This window comes from Culicoides brevitarsis, chromosome 1 (assembly GCF_036172545.1).
Source record: "Culicoides brevitarsis isolate CSIRO-B50_1 chromosome 1, AGI_CSIRO_Cbre_v1, whole genome shotgun sequence".
Classification (NCBI taxonomy): domain Eukaryota; kingdom Metazoa; phylum Arthropoda; class Insecta; order Diptera; family Ceratopogonidae; genus Culicoides; species Culicoides brevitarsis.
Window position 1 is genome coordinate 25,260,569 of NC_087085.1, and position 23,209 is coordinate 25,283,777.

The following is a 23,209-nucleotide window of genomic DNA, read 5'->3' on the forward strand; positions in this document are numbered from 1 at the left end:
AAACACACGACGAAAACATAAACTCGATTAATTATTAAAATGAAAGCTATGACAAATTGAGCCATTTAATGTATTCAAATTAGGCGTAAAAAATTTAAATATTGTATGAGTTATTTTTGAGTTGTGTTAATTTGGTGCCAAAATGTAAATTTTTTATGGATTTATATTTTTTTTCGTTATAATTATAATAGAAAATAATAAATGATAATAATTAAAATATATATTTTTTTCTATTTTCAGTTATGCGATGATCTGATCCCAAGAAACATAATAAAAAAGAAATGTGAAAAAATAAAAACAAAAAGTGACCAAAACAACTAAGAAAAATGACAAAGAATAAAAAGTGTTTAAAAAAGCTTGATGACTGAAATTATTTATAAAATAATCAAAAACTATAATTTTTGAATATTTGCAATTGAATAAGAATTTAAAAAAATCCAAAATGAGTCAACTAGGAACAGTATACGCAACAAAAAGAAGACGGAGAAATGGAAAAAGGTAAGTTTAATTTTTAATCGTACCTGACTTCCCTCCTTCAAGGAGCTGTCAAGAAATTATTATTATTAGGTATTTTATGTCACTTTGCTCATCATTCCTTCATCAAATATGTTTGTATCATCCTTGAAATCGGTCATAATTGTTATATCTTTTTAAGATATACCGCTTTGAACCGTCGGAAAGTTTATTTTCAATACCTAAAAAATGCTAGATGAGGTCAATCAAGATGAAACATTTTTAAATTGGTATAAAAATTTCAGTTAAAATGTAATTTGTTTCAATTTCTTATCATAAAACATTAAAAATTCTTGTAAATTGTCTTGTTTTCTGATAAAAAATATTAATAATTGCTATAATTTAACAAACCGCTATATGTATGAATATATTATTTTTTTTATAAAATTTTCCATATTCTGTGTCAAGTTTTTAATAATATAATATTATTACTTAATTATCAAATAGACTGTATAATCTGTTACAAAACTACTTTATTTATAATAATGAGCGATGCACATCTTTGAACATAACAGACGAAATTCAACACCAGCAAATTTTTGTTGATACACACATAACTAAGCTCAACTACCGAAACACAGAAAAAAATATTTAAATGAGACAAAAGTGCCGTAAAAGTATCATCTATCATCACCATCCACTAAAAATATTAATTTATTGTAAAATATTCTCATGCATGCTTGAATGCCTCTATTGCTCTTTTTTTCTGATTGAGCATCTTCTTCTTCTAAAGCAAAAAAAAAATTTTTTTTTTGATAAATCGACGAAGAGATATAGAATTTCTAAGCCACGAATATAATTTATTCATCGAAAAAAAGTAAAGATAATAAAATCGTGGCGATTCATTTGATTTATTAGCACAAAATCAATTTATTTATTTATTTCGCTGCAAAAGTTCAGGATTCTACTCCTCACCCCGTTCATTCATTCACGTTCGGCCATTCACTTTTATTTACACTTGCAATTATTACTACTACAGAACGTCGTCATATGGATCACATGAAGGTCTATGTGCATAAATATCATTAAAAACTCGACGTACCTCCGTTAAAAGTTTGTTATTTTCCTACATATGTGTGGCGATAGCCTTCTATCTTCCTGTGTTACCCCGTTTGCTATAAACATGTAATCACAATAGAAAAAATATAATATCCAAGTAGGTCTTTATAACTATTATTAACCTTTTGGTATAGACATCATTTACTGTTCATAAAGTTTTGTTGTGTGTGATGTGGTTTTATTTACTTTTATAAAATAATAAAAAAAAGAAGAGAAAAAATAACAATGTATAATAGTGGTGTGGTAGCAGCAAAGTGGTGGAAGGAAAAACGTTTCCATAAACAAAATTAAATTGTGCGACAAAAATTTTCTGTGTGCACTATGTTTACTTTAGTAATTTTGTAGAGCAGCTATATGTTGTGGTTGATTATAATAATAATCATAGAATTAAACTTTTATATTTACTTTTTCATTATTATTATTAGGTAGCTCGAGTCCTTTATTTCAATACTTTGTGAGTCGTAGTTTTATGAGTTCATTGCATTAAATATTCAAAAAGCACACAAAATGCGCAAAAACGGCTACTTTACTCATTACCGAACCATCGCATCACACAGACAGACCAAACCGTCAAACAAGAACGTAGAACGTCAATAATTATAAGTTAATGTCACAGTATAATTATCATTGTTTTCATATTTATTTACATCAACCACCGCAAGTATACGATGGCAAAAAAAACTGCATAATGTATGAAGTCATTGTAAAAACTCAGTGATCTTTATGCTGTTATTAAATTTTTAATAATAACGTGTTGATGCCTATGCTACTCGTCATAACATCATAGCTGGCTAGTCTAGTCAAGTAGTTGCTGCGTTGTTGTCGATGTTATCAAATGAGTTTCATCAAAATTGTGCACTTTTGTGTGTAAGAATTGCAACGCACACATGCTCGGGCAGTGGAAAAAAGTTAAATAAAATGTCAATCATGGTCTTTGTGCATGTGGTTCGGCTGTTGTTGAGTCGGTGGTGTAAACAAAACTCTGAAATTTGCATAATAATAATCATAAAAATGTAAGCATGGCTTGTTAAGTTTTTTAAAGTGATAGTTTACCCCGGAGGTGAATTACAGTAAAAAGCTGCGGTTGAGAAGTTGAAGGAGATTAATAAAAATACAATTAAAAAGTTAATATTAGGAAAAATAAAAGAAGAATTTATAAATATTTTCTCAAATACTTTCAGAAATATTTTAAATTTAAATTTTTCTAAATTTTAGGCGAATTAATAGAAAAATGTTTGGATAATTTTTTTTTAAGGGATGTTTTTAAATCATAAAGTTTTTACAAAAGAAAATTAAAAAATATTCAAATTAGTAGGGCTGCTGTAAAAAGTGAGTGCGGCAAAAAAAAACTTTAAATTTTATCGATTTTCATTGTTTTTATTGGGTTTTAGTCTTGTTCTCAAAATTTTTCAATAATTTTTTATTATAAAATTTTCGATTTCTATATATTTGCATACTAAAATTAAAAAATCAACATGTATTAAATTGTTTGATTAAAAAAATATTTATCATAAAATTATTAATTACTTTTTATGATTTTATTTTTTTTCAGCTAAAATGTTCTTAAATTAATTTTTAATATACGAGTTTCAGTCAAAAAAATCTCAATGTAAAAAATAATTTACATTTTGACAATTTTTATGAAAAAAAGTATTTTAAAACTCAATTATTTAATTTTCAAAATTTATTCACAAAAAAAAATTATGGAAAATTTTAGAGAATTCTATTAAAAAAAACTACTTTTTTATACTGCTCGATCCTCTAAATGGGGATCAAGTATACAATTTTAAAATTTTTAAATTGAGCAAATAAGATTAAGTGTGCTTATCGGTGAAATCCTTGAAAAAATCCCTCAAAGACATCAAAAGTTCTCAGAATAAAATTTCAGTCAGCAGCTTTCAATTTATCGTCTCGCTGTTAAATCGCGCTTACCCTCTAATTAGCATTAATTACTTTGCAAAAATGATTTACGACTGCTAAAATGCAAATTTTCTATTTAAAGTTTCAATTTACGCAACTAAACACAACTCTGGAATTGCATAAATTTTGTGTGTGCCCACATCATTGTACAACAAACACAACAATATTAATCATAAATTTACTAAATGCTAATTAATTAGAATTTAACAAGATTTGATGTTGATTATGATAATGAACGCGCATTCACATCTCGATCCAACTCTATTCTCTCACAGCACACACAGAACGCAGAGTATCAAATTCTGTTCGTTACTTTATGAGCAACATCGTAGTTATTTACAACGTCGCGTCATCTCTCGATGGTCTCGATGTTAATTTCACTTTAAATACCCTTCGTAAGCGCCTCACATTTCACAGATATGCACAGAATGCGAATTTTTATCATATCACGATCGCAGTGAACACATTCCGATGTAATGTAACTTTATTTTATTTTAATATTTTTTTGAACGATTGTTCGGGGTGATGTTTCAAATTTGTACGCTGCTTGCAATATTTTAGGAGGATGCCAATAAAATAAATAAGCAGCGACAGTGTTCCACCAACGTGTTGTGTGAGCTCCATCCATGTGTTCATAAATAAAAAAAAAATACCTAAATGTGTATGCGAGAAAAGGTATCCTCTTACGACTGCGTATCCCTGCTTTGCTGTTTGTTGCTGCGCTGTCTGACGCTGAACGAAGACAAAAGCAGAAAACAAGAAAACATACATTGTTACATGTGGTGAGATCTAAATTATGAGTCTATTAATATCTTAGTGTAGAAGGAAACAGAGAAACGATTATGAATTTTTTTTTCGTTTCTCTCCCGTAAGTCTTACGCAGATTATTTATTTTTTTGATTAAATTTTTATTTTTCTGGACTCAACCAGAAGCTTTATTGCTTTTATCTGATCTTCAATTAATTTCATCTTCCACATTTTTCCTTTTTTTGGGCCCATTTTTAGCCCGCACTTGCTCGTTAATCCGCAGATAATCGCAGCTCGCAGTCAATGCGCGCGCAAAATTTTGATGATTTTATCTACGGGTAACTCAGGTAGCTGCGGGGGGTTGTTGATTGGCTCATATCAATTTATTGTTTTTTTTTGCTTACCTCTTTGGATGCACTAATTTTTTGTTCTGCACTGAATGACTGGTATCATAATTCAATTTTATATTAAAAAAGATACAACGAAAAAAAACTCACAGGAGCCAGCGCAGAGGCGTGTATCTCTTGTATATTTAACAACATTTTTGCTTCTCTCCACTGTGCCATCAACATCTGAAATTGTATACGGCAAAGAATGTGTGAGCAAAAAAAAAAAACGAGAGAAGCAAAATAAAGAACAAACAAATAAATTGATATATTCGTTCAAGTGTTGACATTGATATTATTTATATTTGATAGTGCATATAAAAAGAGATAAAATGATCAAAAAGAGATAAATTTTGCGTGTAATATGATACAATGACGCGACGACGAAGACGACAACGACGAAAACAGACTTGGCGTAATATTTTGGCAATTAATGACTGAGCAGCAGGTTGCGAACACTGAACGAGAAAAAATTACCCGAAAATTAAGTGAAGTCGTAAATTTAAAACACGTATCGCAGAACGGAGCAGAGGTATGAATGGCACTTGAATAAACAAATTAAAAATATGCAGTTGCAGTTTGAATGGAATGACTAATTTAAGGACGCAACGTGTCAGCAGTAGCAGGTGTACGACAATGTTGGGACAATAAACGCGCTTAAAAACTTAAACGATGTGTTGATAAAACTGTTGATGACACAATATTGAGTCGCTTCTAAAGAGCTCTGTTAAGCGAGTATCTAAACGAGAGACAGAGAGAAAGAGTGAGTTGAGAATGGAACAAACCTGACTCTAATTATACAAAACTAATGTGTAGTTACAAACCATCAATTACTCCTCCTTAAAGTATAGTCTTTCTTTGTATCCATTGTGTCTGTACAGAACAAAGTTTGAAAATTTTTCTCATTTATTTAAAATAACAGAAAAAATCTATATATATATAATATAATAAATAAATTGTATTAAAAACCAAAGTAAAATACACGCTGTTGATACTTAATTTGCATTTTTATATGGACACAGTAGGTAATTTCTTTGTAATTTTGTCTGCTTGTGTGTAAAAATTAATGGATGAATGGTAGTCGGAACAGTAACAGATTACTATCATTTACATTTTTTCGGGTGTTTTTTCTTTACTTGTAATCTTAATAAAAGCAAGTATTTTTTTTACTGGATCACATGGAAGTAAAATTACAATTATATTACATTGTAATAAATTTTTAGGCAAATATTTTTTTAAATCGAAATTAAAAAAAAAAAAAATAGAGAAAAAAGTTCACATTTATATTTTTTCAAAAAAGAAAAAAAAATGAGAGAAAATAAAACCCTTTGTTAAAAAATTCCTGAATAAAAACTGAACAAATTAGTTTTTGATTGATATATAATTTGCTGTATTTGTCTAAAATATTCTTGTTGTTTTGAAGTTTTTTTTTTCTTTTTTTTTAAACATTCGTCGATATAAACTGTACCTTAAGATACAGATAATTGCTTCTAAAAATATTTAGAATCATTTAAAGATCTGATTTTCGGAAAACAGTTAAATAAAAAGAAAGAGCGACTAAATAATAATAAAGAAATCTAGATAAACGTACAAGAGGTTAAGATATTGCAAATGCAGCACAATGCACCATAAATGCTGTGAATATCGAACAAACGTGGTCAAAAAGGGCAAACGATTAGTTTTTTTGCTTCTACTATTTAACTGTTCAACTATTAAAAATATAATTATTTTATTCTGATAAAGCATTTTGTTTTTCTGCGATACGTTTAGATTTTTTTTTATGGGAAAAAATCTTTTATTTTTCTTTTTTTCCATTCCTATTTCATTCAATAAACGGAGAGGAAGATGAACTGATAGGATTCGTTGTTGTTTTCGGTGTGAAATATTTTTATTGTTATTATCTTCTTTTAATGATCTTTAACTCTTTTTTTCCTTGGCTTTTAATAAATAAAAAAGAACAACACAGCGATTTTTTCTCTTAAAGATCTTCGTCGTTTTGTTTTCTTATAATTGTTCTTAACTTTAAGTTTTGTCAGATAATGTTAAAATAATGAGGAAAAGAATACAAGGATCAGTGATTTGATTTGACATTACGCCCAGTCTTCTTTCGAGCTATTCGGACTGAATTGTACGTGAATCTCTTTCATGACAGACATAATTATAGAGTGAGTACCCTTTTAACTTACTTCCGTTACAAAGCATTGATTTAATGATGTCTTGTGTTGTGCAATATCCTCGGTAGGTTTTTTTTTGTGTTTGTGTTTCATTAAAATTGTGGCCCAAAATACGTCTGTGACTTGACTTGCGACTGTAATTTAAAAAGAATTCTAATAATATAATATTCTTTTATTTTTTTTATCCTCCTCCGCCTCAAATGTACGGCATATATATAAATTTCCATTCATAATTTATATTATCGATTAAACAAACCATACTCGCGATATCATTTTTATATTATTATTTCTTCTTTTTTTCGGTTGGAATATAAAAAATCGTATCTTACAAAGGTACGCGAAGTGGATATATTTATGAGACACACATGATTGTTTGGTGTCTGCTACAAAATGATATTATTTCATATGTCATGACAAGGTTGCTTGCTTATGTATGGCTCAAATCCAATCAATATATAAAAATAATTTAAATATTTGAGACATGGGTAAATGAAAAAAAAATCTATTAAATTTTTGATTGTATCAAAAAGTAAATTTTGTAATTTTTTTTTATAAAACAAACAAAAAATAAAATTATTCCATAAATTAACACAAAATAAAAATAAAGCGTGTCTCTAATAATGTTTGTTTTGTTACAATTACTTATTATTTGTTTGTTTTTTTTCATTCACTTTTTTTTTTATTTTTGCTCAATGTTGTTTCTTATGCTTTATTTTTTATGCTATAAAATAAGACTCAGCTGGACCTATTATTTCAACATCAACTAACTCACTCAACAAAAAGCTGTTTACAAGTCAAGTCAGACACGTTTCCTTTGCTCAAGAGTAAATTATAATAATCACCGAGTAACCTTCAATTTTAAGGCGTTAAGAGGAACTTTCTCAGCAATTTGCAAGGAAGGTTCAGCCAACTGTCTGCCAAAAGAGATGTCTATCTAAACACGTTTAATACAATCAAGAGACGAGAATCGGCGACGTTACCTTATCATTTTGATCAATACAAATAAATGACACGATTAAACTTGATTATGATGATAAAACAATGAATATTACGTTAAATTATATATTTTATCCACAATATTTCTACAATATAAAGGACACAACATTGATAAGACGGCCAACTGACTTTTCGGAAGCCAAAATCCATTACAAATAATTATAGTTATTGCTACCTTTTGCACCACATACGTTTATTATTATTAATAAAAATAATCATTTTACTTTGTATAAGAATGGATCTTCTTGACGAAGACGTCTTTGTCAAAGGAAACCGTGTAATCAAGCTTTTTAAACATTATTATTAGTGAAGAATTTTTGTCACTGTCTCAAATATTTATTTATATTAAATAATAGTTTTAAAATATCACATTAGGCCGTTACAATTTTATTTTTAATTTTATTTATGTCCAATTTTTTCGAATAAAAATAAAAATGAAAAATCTTAAAAATAAAAATTTAAAAAATCTAGTTCAGTAATTTTATGAAAAATTTTCATAAAAAAGTAAATAATAAATATTAAGTTTTAAAATTTCGAAAATTAAAAGCTTCTCAAAAACATCTTCCAAAATAATAAAAATTTAATTTTTCATGATATTTTTATATGTTTTCCCCATTGGATTTTCGACTCTTCAAATGGGACAAAGGAAAAAATTAAAAAATTAATTTATAGCGGCCTAAAAGATGAAAAAATTACAATTTTTGTTTGATATAATAAACAAGTTCGTCATGCAGGACAGATTTTGCGGTCATTGTCGAGCTCTGTGTGATACGAGTTACTATGAGAGACGGGACCGTCATTCGTCACTACACTCCAAACTTATTATTTATAATGCAATTTATTGTCATTTGACTCAATCGTTTGTTTTCTGCCATCCATCCACAATATACATACATAAACGTATGGTTAGATAATAATAATAATAAAAAGAGTAAATTTAATAATAACAACAAAACTTTAATAATAATGATACCTGCCAATTTTAACTCATTATTTTTATTGTTATCTCATCATTTGTATCGAAAGAAGACAAGTACAGAACAAACGGATGCATTACGGATGTTTAAATTACACCTACAATTATTTTATTTTTTTTTTTCATTTCATTTATTTGTATAGTGAGTAACTAGTTGTTTTTGTTGGTTTTATTGTTCAAAAAATATTATTAACAAATATCGTACTATTTATAAATAAAAAATATTTCTGAGCATTCTGTAACGCTGTGTGAAGGTAAAAGGCAATGAAAAAATGGGCATTTTTATTATTATTATTATAGAACTAATGTCATTCTGGCGAAATACTTTTGTTGTGTGTATGTAATTTAAATTTTTTCCTGTATTTTTTTGCTTTGCGAATTCCTGCAGTACAAAAATTGCTGCTGCACTGCAGACTGCAGCAGTAACAATGATGTGAGTTAAACCTGAATTACGAATAAACAAACAAGCTTGTGTTAAAAAGTAACAATATACTTTATAAAGTTGGAATTATGACGATGTGATGATGTTATGATGACTTAAACTTTGATTAATATTTAAAGAGGCAGCAATTATATAAACATTAATAAAAATGATAAAATAATGTGAAGAAATGAGAATAAGTAACAAGGCAAGTGCATTTCTTATGATGATAAAATAGGAAATTCTTATAAAATTTAATATTTTTTAAATAAAAAATTAAAATTTTTTTAATTGAAATTCAATAAAAATTAAAGCTAAAAACTAATTTATAAATAAAATTACAACAAAACGAAAAAAAATAGAAAAACAGATCGAAGCAGGTCATGGTTCATGATTTTGACTTTTATAATTTGTATACGATTCGCGCGACTGGCAACTCACATTGTCTTGTTTTGAACAACATAAGACAAAATTATTGATTTTTTTATACGCGAGTAACTCTTTTTGACAACAACAACACCGAGTACCTCCAAAAATCCACGTGTACATGTTTTCGTCCTTAATAGACGACGATCCAGACAACAAACGGGGGTAAAAAATATTATTAGAGACAGACCCATAATGATGAAAAATATATGTTTACTGACTGTGAATTGTGGTTTTTCTGAGAAACATTGTAAAAGGTGCATATTTGATGAGACAATTGTTGTGTAATTAAGGCGCAATGACGTTTTGATGTGTCTTGCACAGAAAAAAAAATGCGAACGATCACAAACAAATTTCATTGATTTCCGTTGAATTTCAATTTTAAATCAATTTCCAAAAAGACTGAAAATTAGACACATATTTTGGATGTCGACGACTTATAATACGTTTAATAAACGCAAAATAGCGTGCCACGACTCGGTCTAGAAATGCAACACTCACGGAAAAAAAAGGAAAAGAAAGAAAATTTCAGTTCACTGGGTCAGGTGTACGAGCAAAGCGCCTGCAAATTGGTTAGTTGCATGCATTAAATGGGTAATAATAATAATGCACGCCTCACTGGAAGTAAATATTGTGCATAGTGGTGGCGCAACATATGATATTGATAATGAAATACGCGATGTAAAATTATTCAACAGTCATCGTTTTGCGTTATGTGCTCTCGAAAAATGCAAAGTTCACCGAAATATTTGACCTTTTTTGCAAAAATTTTGCATATAAACATAAGAAGTTCAATCAATAATCTCAATAATTTTTTTTTCTTTCTCTTTTGCAGGTAAGAAGAAGAAGCAAACAAGTGTCAAGTATGGAATGAGTTCAAAACAGAAATCGCCGTAAGTCAGAACCATTCAATTACCGATCATAATACAAATATGAAAAAGAGCGAAGGAAATAATAATAATAATAAGTTTGATAAAGTTGGACAATATTTTTATTTACAATTGGAAATTTCTGCGCGAAGAATAAAAAACTCGCAAATTTTTTTTTTATCTTAATCCGCAAAATAATAATAATACTGAAATGAGACGAAGAAGAAGATATTACGAAACAATACATCATAAATTATGTTTTGTAATAAAATAAGTACAAATAAATGATATCTGATGCAAAGCGGATCGCACTTTCTCAAACGTTACAGTTGATCCACCAACAGCGGATGGAACGTTTTCTGAAAGAAAGATTGAAGAACAGTATTGATTTTTGCTGAGAAATTTCATGACGTTTTCTTCGATTTCAAGAGTTTGAAAAAAAAAGTTCTATCAATCTGGTCAAAATTGAAGTTCAAGTATAAAACAATATAAATTTGGTCAAAAAATAATATTTTAGGAGTTACTTAATATAAATGAAATTTATAAAAAAAAAGTTACTGCGATTAACCAATGAAGTCGTTTGACACGTGTTGGTTGACCATTACAGAGGTTTTGTGATTTTTCATTTTTTAGCCTCTTAAAGTACAGTTAATCTCGAATATGAGCTTCGTATCGGAGATGAGCATTTAAAATATATTTTTAAAAAAATTCTTCAAAATCAATTACAACTTTTTTCGCTCACTAACTTTCTGAAATTGTTTCCTACCTGTAAAAATCGTTCTATTCAATACATTAACATCTGTTTAGTTTCAATCAATTACCCTTGAAATGAAAATTTATTCCAAACATTTTTCATTTTTTTAATATTTATGTTGCAAAGCTTCGTCGCGTTCTATGATTCTTGCAACATTGTAAGTAACCAACAACAAAATACCTTGCAACCTTAAAAGGGATGAGTTTTAATTAAAATCATTATCGTTGCTATAAACAAAAGCTTGGAAAAAGTAGGGAATTGAGTCATTTATCAGTTAGTTGCAACAACAAGAATTCGAAAAACAACAACAATGTTATGCAGGTCTGCTTGTTTGTTTACCCACAAAGTAAAAATGCTTCGTGAAGAGGCATCGATCGATTAACTTATTGTCTGTAAGCATATGAGCGATGTAGTGAATATAAGTAACGGGTTCCCCTTCGCTCTATATGCTTTTTATGCATTTCAGATTTGCATATTTTAATTTACTTTGTTTGATATTCCTCCCTTTAAGCACTGGCCTGACTTGCTTTGTCAAATCAATGCACCTCGTCTACTCCGCGCGACGAAGGAGATTCTTTCGTGACGTCAGTCGACACTCGTTGCATGAATCATTGTCATCATCATCAATTTTATTTCATTCCAACCAGCCAGCCAGTCGTCTTCAACTCTTTTTTTTTCGTGTGCTGTCTGATTCCTGACCTGTGTTCGGCATGTTCGTGTGTGCGTGTGTAAAAAATTTTTGACAATGATGATGATTTGCTTCACTTTTCTGTTTTTTTTTTGTTGTTATTATTGTTATTGTTATTATCGTTTTGATAAAATAAAACTCGAAAAATTGCGTGCTCTGAACCGATTTATTTGATGACGTAATCAGCCTGCCTCCGTTTTACACTTCCTACGTGTTTGTTGATGTATTTTTGATGTAAATATAAAGTAAAGTGAAAAAAATCAGCGCGCGCGTTTTTTCTTTCTTTATTTTTTGAATGAATTGTTTTTGAAAATGTGAAATAAAAAAAAAGAGCAACAGTCAGTCGTCGTCAAATACAATCAGCGCAACATACACCACTGCTACAGAAGTAAATATTATTATTACGTGTCCAAAACCGGCATTTTTTCCTTCAAAACACCATTCATTGATTGAATATAAGCACGCGGCGGCGAGACCGGCGTGATGATCAGGGCATAAAATGTGGAAAGGAATGTGTGTGTGAGTGTAAGAAATCAAAATAAACGAAACATTGCATGTAATCAAAAGATAATAATTATTTACACGATTGCTATTTACAGCACATACACACACTCGATGAGTGAGTATTTGTTTCACTTTTCCATTAAATTATAAAGACATACAATTTAAATAAATAAGTGCGTATTATCAAGGTATTTAAGTCCGATATTTGTATGTCATTACGGGTCAATTATATTTTCTTCGGATTTCTTCATCTTCCTTGCGAATGCGTTTAAGCTCGTTAGGCAAGTACAATTTTAAAAAAAATGTTTCACTAAGAACGATTAGAGGATAATAAAATAACGATGAATAATTTAAAGAAAATTTTTAGTTTTAAGATAAGATATTTTTATTTTTGACAGAATATTAGAGGATAATAAACTAAGGATAAATAATTTAAAGAAAATTTTTTTAGTTTTAAGATAAGATATTTTTATAGGTATATTTTTATTTTTAACATCTTTTAATGAGTTCAAACATTTTTTAAAATATTAAAAATTAAATAAAAATAATTATTATTTAACTATTATACGATAAATTTTAATTACATATTTATTTTTTTTAAATACAATTTAAAATTTATTTTTAAAATAATATTACCTAATAATTATTTTTTTTATTATAATTAATATATTAAAGTTTTAATTTTTTAATTTTCAACCTGAAAAATGTAAAATGAGCATTATAATTATTTATTTTTATCATCTATTAGTTTCGTAGGATTTTTAAAATTGCACTTGGCTTTAGCAAGTAGTTATTTTATTTGTAAAAAAAAACAGTTATGGCACTTTGTTCTCTTAGAAACCTCAAATTAATATTACGAAATAGCATAATTATTATCTTTGTGCAATAAGCTCCTTTTTAATTGCCTCTCAGCTACTGTGCGCTGTTTGAAATAAACTTGCATTCAAATTACAATAAAATACATAAAATTTAAATAAATTGTAAACCATTGACTATGAATAATTTTCTTCACACACAAAATACAAGTTTTTTTCCACCAGAAATCATAAAACAATCCGTTCTCATAAGTACATGGAAAACAACAACGCATTTTATTCGCACACAGAAAACTTTGGAAATCACCGCAGCACGCTCTCTCGGCTCGCACAGTCGTACATATATGCAATAATAATAATTAATTTATGCAAATCAACGTTATTATAACTAGCCATTTGTTTGATGAAATGATTGATATGAACAGGTATGAGTTACAAACATTCTTGCTTGGTTCTTGCTCATTATTTGTTGTTTTAATACGTTTGTTATCGCTCTTCAATCAATGTTTCAACTCTTTTTTTTGCCTTTGTTTGTGACTAACACAGATAAATAATCATAAAAATTTAACAAGGCATGAATAAACAGGATTTTTTTTTGCATAAAATTTTAAAATATTTATAATAATAATTAAAGTACGAATGAACATCAAATGCTTGCCTCCATTTAAATAAAAAAGCATTATCATTCTGTTCAACTTTGTAAGTTGTGTCAACTTTAAAATTATGGCTGAATGCAAATTTAATGTCAAACCTTCCATATTTGAATATCGATAAAATTTGTATTTTTTACTACTATATTAGGATAGGAATTTTTCGCCTCAATATTCAATTCAATTTATAAAATGTCACAAAAATAGAAACAGAACAAAAAACGTTAAAAGTTTGTAACTAAAAAATAACATTCAGACACATTAGTTATTATTATTGGGCTTTTTTCGTACTAATGTTTGTTTTTTTCTGTATTAAAACTATTATTTATGAAAAAATTGTGACATTTTTTATTATATTGACATTTTTGGTGGCGTCTAGATTTCTTTTTTTTTGTGAAAAGAATTATATTTACAATAAAGTAAATTTTTATGAAAAAGTTTGTAAAAGTTTATGGAGAATTTTAGTTTTTTTTTGTTTATTTATACTAATGTATGAAAAAATTACAGACATAGTTGGTAGTTGGTACATATTTACGAAAACGATTTTTGTGTTATAAATGTATGTGATAGCAGCAATAAAAGGTACAAAGTAGCACATAATATCAAAACATAATAAACGAATGCGATGACGACAACGACGTGTGTGAGTAACTAAAACAGAGCAGGTGGTTGAAATGGAACACATATTTACAGAATGCAGTATAATATGAACTTTATTACAAAAGGACGTTAAAATTTTATCAAATGTTCAATGTTTCAAGTATTTTTATTCAAAAATTTAAAAACAAATTAAATTTGGATTACTTTTCATTATTTTGATATACATTTTTTTTTAAATTTAAATTTATATATTTTAATTTATTTTTTTTTTATATACCTAAATGAAAATTTTTGCTGCCCTTTTTCACATGTGTTTATGTTGACTTATTGTAATAATATTTTGTTGTCTTATTTATTGTGTATAACAAAAGTATTTTATATCTGCAGACACAAACAACGCACACACGTGAAAATCAAAAATTGTTTTATCAATATGCAAGAAGAAGAAATAAATTGGTTTTGTCTGTATCGTTACTATTTCGTCTCTTTAAAAGCTTGTAAAACATTTGAGTAAATTTATCGGCTTTATCACAAAATAAAAAGCAAAAATGAATAATGATAGAAAATATCGAACGTTTTTCAATTAATTCGATCTCATTTACACCGTTTTTAATAATATAATAAAATAATAAACGTTAAGACGAAAGTCGAAAGTCCAAGAAAATCAATAAGTTCAATACAATTAAAGATAATTATCTAAAATGCCAATAAAAAATATATATAGAGAGAAAGAGGTAATAATAATATAATAATAAAGAAAAAAATACAGGAAAAATTTATTTCTTATCATATTTATTATAATAAAAATAAATATTGGCTCAAACCGTTAGAAAAAAAATATGTACAAAGAAAAAAGGGCAAATGAAGAACACAAAAAAGTTAAAGGATTCAGATATTGTTCAATAGATAGCATTGTTTGATGAATAAACGTAATTATTGTCTTATACTTTTTATTATTTTTATTCGTCGTTTTGATAATTATAAATGTTGGTCGTTACTCGTATACGTTACTTACGAACGAAAGACGCGCAGTTTGTAACCCCTTGATTATTAAAGTTTTCGTTTGGTTTTTCTACCTTTTATAATTGTATGTAGTTGTACTTTACTATCGAACTGTTATTATTTTATAGATAACAGAAAAAAATTGAATTTTTATTGGACATCATAAAAAATAATCATAATTCAACTAGGTTTTTGTGTGCCCTATAATCTTCTTTAATGGTATTTTGAGTGTTTGAGTAAAATTTCTTTTAACAAAAAACGAATAAATAAATACATCAATCAGGATTTTAATTACTAACCACTCATTCGTTCATTTACTTGGCCAGACTAATGATTGAATGTTCAAATCGCCTTAATTAAATCTACTTGAAACACGATATAATTCAATTTATCTTTCTTTTTACAATACAAAAATTTCTTGCTCTCGTACATTTTAGAGTTTGAGCAACAAATTTGGTTTCGTCTCGATTTATTGATGCAAAATTTGGGACAGAAAGAGACATGCGCCACAATGGAGTATCAGTCGATTATTTCATTGGCTTGTAATATTTTCCGTTTTGTAAGATGAAGTTTTTTTTTCAATTATTATGACATCAAGATAACTTTCCATCATTATTGTTTTATTGTTCTATAAATTTTGTTTTAAACAGATACCGAACAAAAGATAAATGTGTTGCTTTCAAAAAAATTATATAAAATTCAAGAGGGTCCGATTTTAATTTTACCATTTCACATAAACCACAAAAGTTTTATTTATTTTTTTATGCAAGAATGTTTCAATTTCGACATATATGTGGAAAAGAAAAAATATTAATTACCCACTAAAATATCCATCCCCATCTGAAATGACATTCGAATCGCAACTAACTCTACGAAAAACAAAGAAATAAATGGAAAAAAAGTTTACCCTCACTTAGGTCCGTTCTCTATAAATAAAAACGGAAATAGAGATAAAAATATGCAGATAATTTTTTTGATATGTTACGAGTCGCGATCCATATGGTTTATTAAGGGACCAAGTTTTTTTTTGTTTTTTTTTTTTGCGGTCTATATGCCGAAACACACAACACAACGGACAAAAATAATTAACACACTTCTGTCTCGAGAACCATACATGTTGTATATGAGAGAATATTAATTAGATTTAATCGACTATGAATAATCTACTGGACTATGAACGACTATGAGCGACGACGAGGGTGTGATAGAAACTAAAATTTTTGTTATAATAATAATAGAGTATGGCAGAAAAGGAAGAGTGGAAGAACAGATGGAAATAAAAACTTTTTGTTGCTATATTGTGTGTGTATATTTCCAAAAGGAAATCCACTTTTAGCCTTATTATTAATTAAAATGTCTACAAAGAAAAATACCTATTGCTCGGAAAGTAGGCAACAAAAGCACTCCCATGCCAATAATAATATAATTTTTCACCACAATCAATATAAACATTGTGTTTATGCTAATAAATAATGAAATTAATACGCTTCCTTGTTAACAACAACCAACATAACACTTATCAGTCGAGTCTCTTCTTTAACATTTCTCGAAAGTAATGCTAAAAACCACAAATAACTGCATTCCAATCAAAGCCATACAGTAGCTGAATTAAATAAATGTTTATTTTATTTTTTTTTTCTTAATACGTGGCTTGCTTGCTTACACCTCGTTTTGTATAATATTATTATTTTAATAAAAATAAAAAACCACAAAAACTTCAACCTACTACACTAGAAGGCATTGCTAACACCTCAAATCTCTTAATAAATTTATACGAGAGAGAGAAAAATAATATTAAAAAAGACAAAAGAAGGCAAAGCAAGTCAATAAACGAAACAACATACGAGTACATTTTACATAATATTATTTGCAACAATTATAAAAGCCTTCGTAACATTCGAATAATAATACGAAAAAAGACAAAAGTTGGTGGAAAATATATATATATAAAAAAAGATTTTTACAATTGATTTTAACACCTCTCTTTTCTTTCATTTACTATGCCTCTGCCTGCGCACTAATATAATGCCAGCCACTTATTTATTACATTATTATTTTTTTACACATGTCCAAATGATACTTTTTGCAACACACATAAACTTGTATAAAACAACGATAGTTAGAGGTATGAGTTAATAAAATCAAGGGAATTAAAACTTTTTTTTGTTCGTAAGTTTCTTTCTCATATATTTGAGAAGAAGAGAAAAAAATATAAACAGAACTGAAGAAAAATCAATAATTTGGATCTTGTGTGTTTTATTATTATTATTATTTTAAGTATCGTCCCAACTACTGGTTTTAAACGCAGATGGAAGAAGAGACAGAGAGTCTCCAGTAACTTTTTTTTCTTAAACATTTAAAAAAATAAAATAAATTCTTAGCAACAATTAAGAACGTGCTATTTTCTCACACTTCAAAATAACTGAATGAACATCCGTTTTGCAGAAGAGAAATTCACTTTTCACGTAAAATGTTGTACTTGCATAATAATTGAATATTTTTGTTACATTGTAATATTAATTGAATACATAATATGTATGATGAAGGAAAAAAATATATAAATGAGAGAAGAGAATTAATGACTCGTTAACACTTAATTAATATTTAAGTCAACTAACAACAACAAGAAAACGGAATTTAGAACTGCGAGAAAGCTCGATGCCGAAGTGAGTTTGTTGTCCTACTCTCCTGTTTTAATTATTTTTGGCTTCGAGCGCTTAGCAATAAAACAATAATAATTTTTGAACAACTTCGTTGTAATATTAATTATTTTTATTTATTTAAGAGCATTTGAATGCAAGCAAGAGCAAATCAAGAATTAATTTTTGTGTGGTAAACTAATCATAAATTATAATTATCATAAATAATTCATCAATTAATATGATAAAATATGTGAATATTATTAGATTTCATTTTCATATTTTATTATTCTTGCATACAATTGATTGTTCAAAAAAAATATTCAGATTCTTTATAAAATGTGAAGACTCATATTTTGGTCATTGGTCCGTTGTTAATTTTTTTTACGAATATTTTATCATAATCGTTTAATCATCATTCACTATATATATATTTTATACAAAACAAAGTCAGTACTATAAAAATGTTCTTAATAATATTTATTTTATTCTAAACGTCTTAATTATCACCAAAAATAACAAAACAAAATAAATGTTTAATATAAATAAATGCGGCAAAAAAGTAAAGGTGGTGATGAATATTATTATTTAGACAAAAAATATATTTTTTTGCTTTTTGTGTGTTTTGTCTTATATATTTTCTCTTAATAAAAAAATAATAATAAATGTATAGACAAAAATATTACGAATAAATTAAGGTCTGCTGCGTATTTTTTGTTTTGTTTCTTTCGAATTTCTTGTTTATATTTATTTATTTTGTTGAATGATAAATTAATTTGATAAAGTGCTCAACAAACGACCAAACTTTTCGTTACTATTCTATTAGAATAATATTAATGTTTAGTTATTTTTTTTTACAATTATTAACTTAAGTTTTTAATGACGAAGATCAAAATCGCTTTTTAAATGCCTTTTCACTGTTTTACACCTTTTTGGGGTGTAAGCATTTGGTCGATTTTTATCAATTTTCATGTTTATTTAAGGAAGTGTAACTATGATTAGCATCTTTAAAGACATAAAACGTATTTTTTAAGAAAAAAATTTGACTAATGACTCATACATCTGAAATTCTCACAGTTTATATTGAAAACATTAATCAAATCAATGTGACAACAAGAAAATCTGCACCTACTTAAAAAAAAAAATGCGCGAAACAGGTTGCAATGCACTAATTAAGATATTAAGAAGACGCAGAATATTTGTCAAAACACGGCGAATGACTGAGATTTATAATCCATTAAAAAAACGGATGTGCTACTGTTTGTTTTTTACGACCGTTTTTATTAATGGTCATCTTCTTCTCTTCTCTGTCTTGAAGCGATAAGCGTTTAAATAATTGATTTATGTCTTAATTAGTGCGTATCAAGACATTCCATCTGTCTCAGTGATTTTCAATTTTTTATTTGTTCGCTTACATTTTACGTAAGATATTTTTTTGGTCATCTTTGCATGTCTCGATCTTCCTCTCTCTCCCTCAAAATACAAATCACTGCTGTGTAACTATTCACATGACGCTTGGTGTTTCGGGTTGTAAAACACGAGGAATTACATATGTTTTTTGTCTATGCGTCCATGTCGAGCAAGTCGCCTCGTAAAAACGACTGAAATCAATATACATCGCGTTCCAGCCATTAAACGAACATTACTTGGACAATTGAATAAACTTACAAACGCACGCGGGTGGTATTAAAAATAGAAAAATAAACAAGACACAGCTTAGCTGTCATGTGTTTACACAAATGTTTATGGATTTGTAGCAAATTTGATATCAGATTACAAGAAAAAAGCTTTAAAATGTCTTCGATAATGCGATTTTGTTAGGATTTAACTTGTAATGTACCTGTAAGTCGTTAACTGTAACACTTATTGGTACTATTAAAAATTCCTTCTACGTGATTAATCTCAATTTTAACCGGAATTTAGTCAACACAAGTAGCAATTAAAATATTTCGAGGTGAGAAAAGATGCATTTTTAAAACATTTTTTAAATTAATTCTTTTCTCCTTTTCGTCTTGTTTTTTTTTTTCTCAATTCAAACATGCTTTACATTTGTCGCAAACTGCGCGAAGACAGCAGAACAAAACAGACTTGTTGGCATTATTTTGCGTTTAATCGTTTCATCATCTCACTTTTTGTATACTTTTATTCAAGACATACAAGCGGAGGATAAAGTGTTCAAGTACTATGAAAGTAAAGGAAAATGACTAAGATATTCAAACAAGTGACATTCAAGAGTTCTTTCTTAACTTTTTTTTTTTGAAAGAACCTAACTAACCTGAACTTTAACGCACTTTTCGATTCCCTGAGAAAACTTAAAACTACCTGACGCTCTATTAGCAGAATCCCTTACAAACTAATGAGGAACACAATTCCCGTTACAAAAATAATTGAAGCTTGCCCTGATTTGAAAAAAAAACTTTCCCTATTAGAGCGACAAATGCTCTAAGCTTAATTCTAGCTGAAAAAAAAGCTTAAAAACTACCCTAACAACGAAAAGTGCGAGAAATTTCTAACTTAAAACTAAAAAGTTTCTAGAACTCACCCATTTTCCTGTCGATGTCACTTCGATGCTTTTGGTCTCCTTTTGTGTTTCGTTTTCCTGTGAAAATATTTTCGGAACTCCTTACGACGATGTTAATTGCCGCAAAGAGTTCCAAATTACAATATATTCTCTTGAAGTTAATAACTTACCTTGTACTTCTGTGATCGATCCAGTTTTGGATCGTTCCCTTGCCTTGATTGTCCTGATTATAAATTCCTCTTTGCTGTGTTTTGGTATATTTTCCTTCAGTTTTGCATCTCACCCAGCTACTTAGTTCCCGGTTTTGTATTATAATTTAGAATAAAAAAATAAAATCTCTTTGAAATGCTAAAATTGTAGCAAAAAATTTTAATAACCTCGTGTTTGTTGTTTTCGACGTGTATCCAATATGGCGGATAATATTTTGATGTGGCCGTTACAAATATTAAAACTGTTTTCGGTCTCACGTTTTGAAGGCCAATTAGAATTCATTCTAAAAACATCCTATAAATATTTAAAAATAAGAGAAATAAATTTTTTTTTTTCACAAAATAATTTTAATATTTTGCACTAAAATGTAAAAAAGTATCGAAATTTGTCGGAAACTATTGAGGATCTCACAAAAAACATGTGAGAAGGAATGGGAAACATTTTTGATTCTTGATTTAGCCTCTTTAGAATGTGATTTTTATCACTTAAAACCTAAATAACTAAAAAATTTGTTGTTAAAAAATTTTCCAGTTGGATATCCTTTCTTTCATTCTCGCACTTTACATGTGTTAACATTGAAATAAACAAACGAATAAATTTATACAATAAAATTTCAGATAAAAGTGAAACAAAATGAAATAAAAAATGCATCATTTACATACCTATAACTTGTTTAACGGTGTCATCTCATCCTCATTTTTTACTTTTTCTAGCTAAAACCCGTCTACTTTTCCAAAAATAAAACTTTTTCCTTTCGACCGTCAGTATCAACATCCATTATTGCCGCAACACATTTCATCAGATGGTCCATCATTAAATATTCATCAGAGATAATGACAACTTAGAAGGGACGGACAATGTCAATTAGTTAACAAGATCTTGTTCTCTATGATCTCTTTCACTCTATGGCTCTGTGTGATAAAAATAGGCAAATGAAATAACATAAAATTAATGAAGTAACTTCCATTCTCGTCCATTTCCAGTCTAATTAACCAAATTCATACGAATAATTAAAATAGACAAGTTTATCAAGAACTTACGGGTATAATTTCGAGAGATGTAACGTAAAACTGGCAATTGGTTAGTCAAAAAATAGAAATGCACGATCAACAACATCATGATTAATGATTTTAAAATTAACTCAATAATATTTCCGCTGCATCATGCCACATCAATTTGAGGGTGGATTGAATGCGAGTTGCCCATAAACATGGATTAATGAAGCGTAGAAAAGTGCTTTTTATCTCTTTCGTCAATGTTGTCCGCATCATTGTTAACAAGGGTTGTACAAATTCGGTATTGATTGAGTTTTGATGATTTTATTATATTGAGCGAATCTAATTTAATTAATTCGATTAATCACAAAAATTAATTTTTTAAATGTTTTTTTTGTACTTACAGTCTCAAACCACCACCGAAGGATGGCGTCACAAAGTCAAATCCGTCAAAGCGACACAGGGAACGTCTGAATGCAGAATTAGATTTATTAGCATCACTTTTACCGTTTGAACAAAATATTCTTAGTAAATTGGATCGACTGAGTATTCTTAGGTTATCTGTTAGTTATTTAAGGACAAAGAGTTACTTTCAAGGTGAGTACGAAAATGAAAACAAAAAAAAAACGAGAGTATCAAATTCCCCTCTTGCATTTTTGGTGGTCATTGATTGCACTCTTCTTAATTGAATGAACACACGAAAACAAAAAAAAAAGTTTGAGAATTAATTAAAATGACGTTTTGAAGCTTCCACACTTTATGGTAAATTTACAACCTTCCAAGAAAATCTCGGGGATTTGTTTGGGTTTCTTCACTTTTATTGAATTTTGGTGCCAAAGCAAAGTAAAAGAGTTCACGCTTCATTAATCATTTTTTGTGTGTGGATATTGTTTGTCTGTGCGATCGGGCGGTCAGTAAAAGAGTAGAGAGATTTACTGATAGATTAAACCTTTTGACACATGTTAGTGCACGTGACTTGTGTGGATATTTTTCTATCTATTTATGTTTTGATAGGAGTGGAAGTGTTCAATGTTCATTTAAAAGGAAGGAAGAAGCTTTTAATAGAACATCTATTAGTAAATTGTCGGTTTGATTGAATTTTGACCCGTTTTTGCTTGAGTCAAATGGAAATCGAGGTTAGCAATAAAAATATTTGTTGTGAAATATTTAGATTAATCCATGTTGATGGGTGACTTGACTTGACAACCGACTCTTTTGTTTTGAAGAAAATCCTTAAAAAACAGTGTCGTAGCTATTTTTATGGAAAAAAATTTTTTTTAGGTCCAACGTTTACTTTTGGTACACCACTGATCCTTTTATTAACATTTTTCCTGCGAATGTGAT

At 28.3% G+C, this 23,209-nt stretch overlaps 1 protein-coding gene across 1 annotated transcript in view; it reads left to right on the forward strand.

Moving 5' to 3' along the window:
* Window positions 1-442: 442 nt before the first annotated feature.
* The window catches only part of LOC134837504 (aryl hydrocarbon receptor), a 39,948-nt gene continuing 17,181 nt past the window's right edge, over window positions 443-23,209 (forward strand). The window contains exons 1-2 of the mRNA XM_063852885.1: window positions 443-498; window positions 22,272-22,462. Of these exons, the coding sequence (XP_063708955.1) occupies window positions 443-498; window positions 22,272-22,462 (247 nt within the window). The remainder of the gene's footprint in view (window positions 499-22,271; window positions 22,463-23,209) is intronic.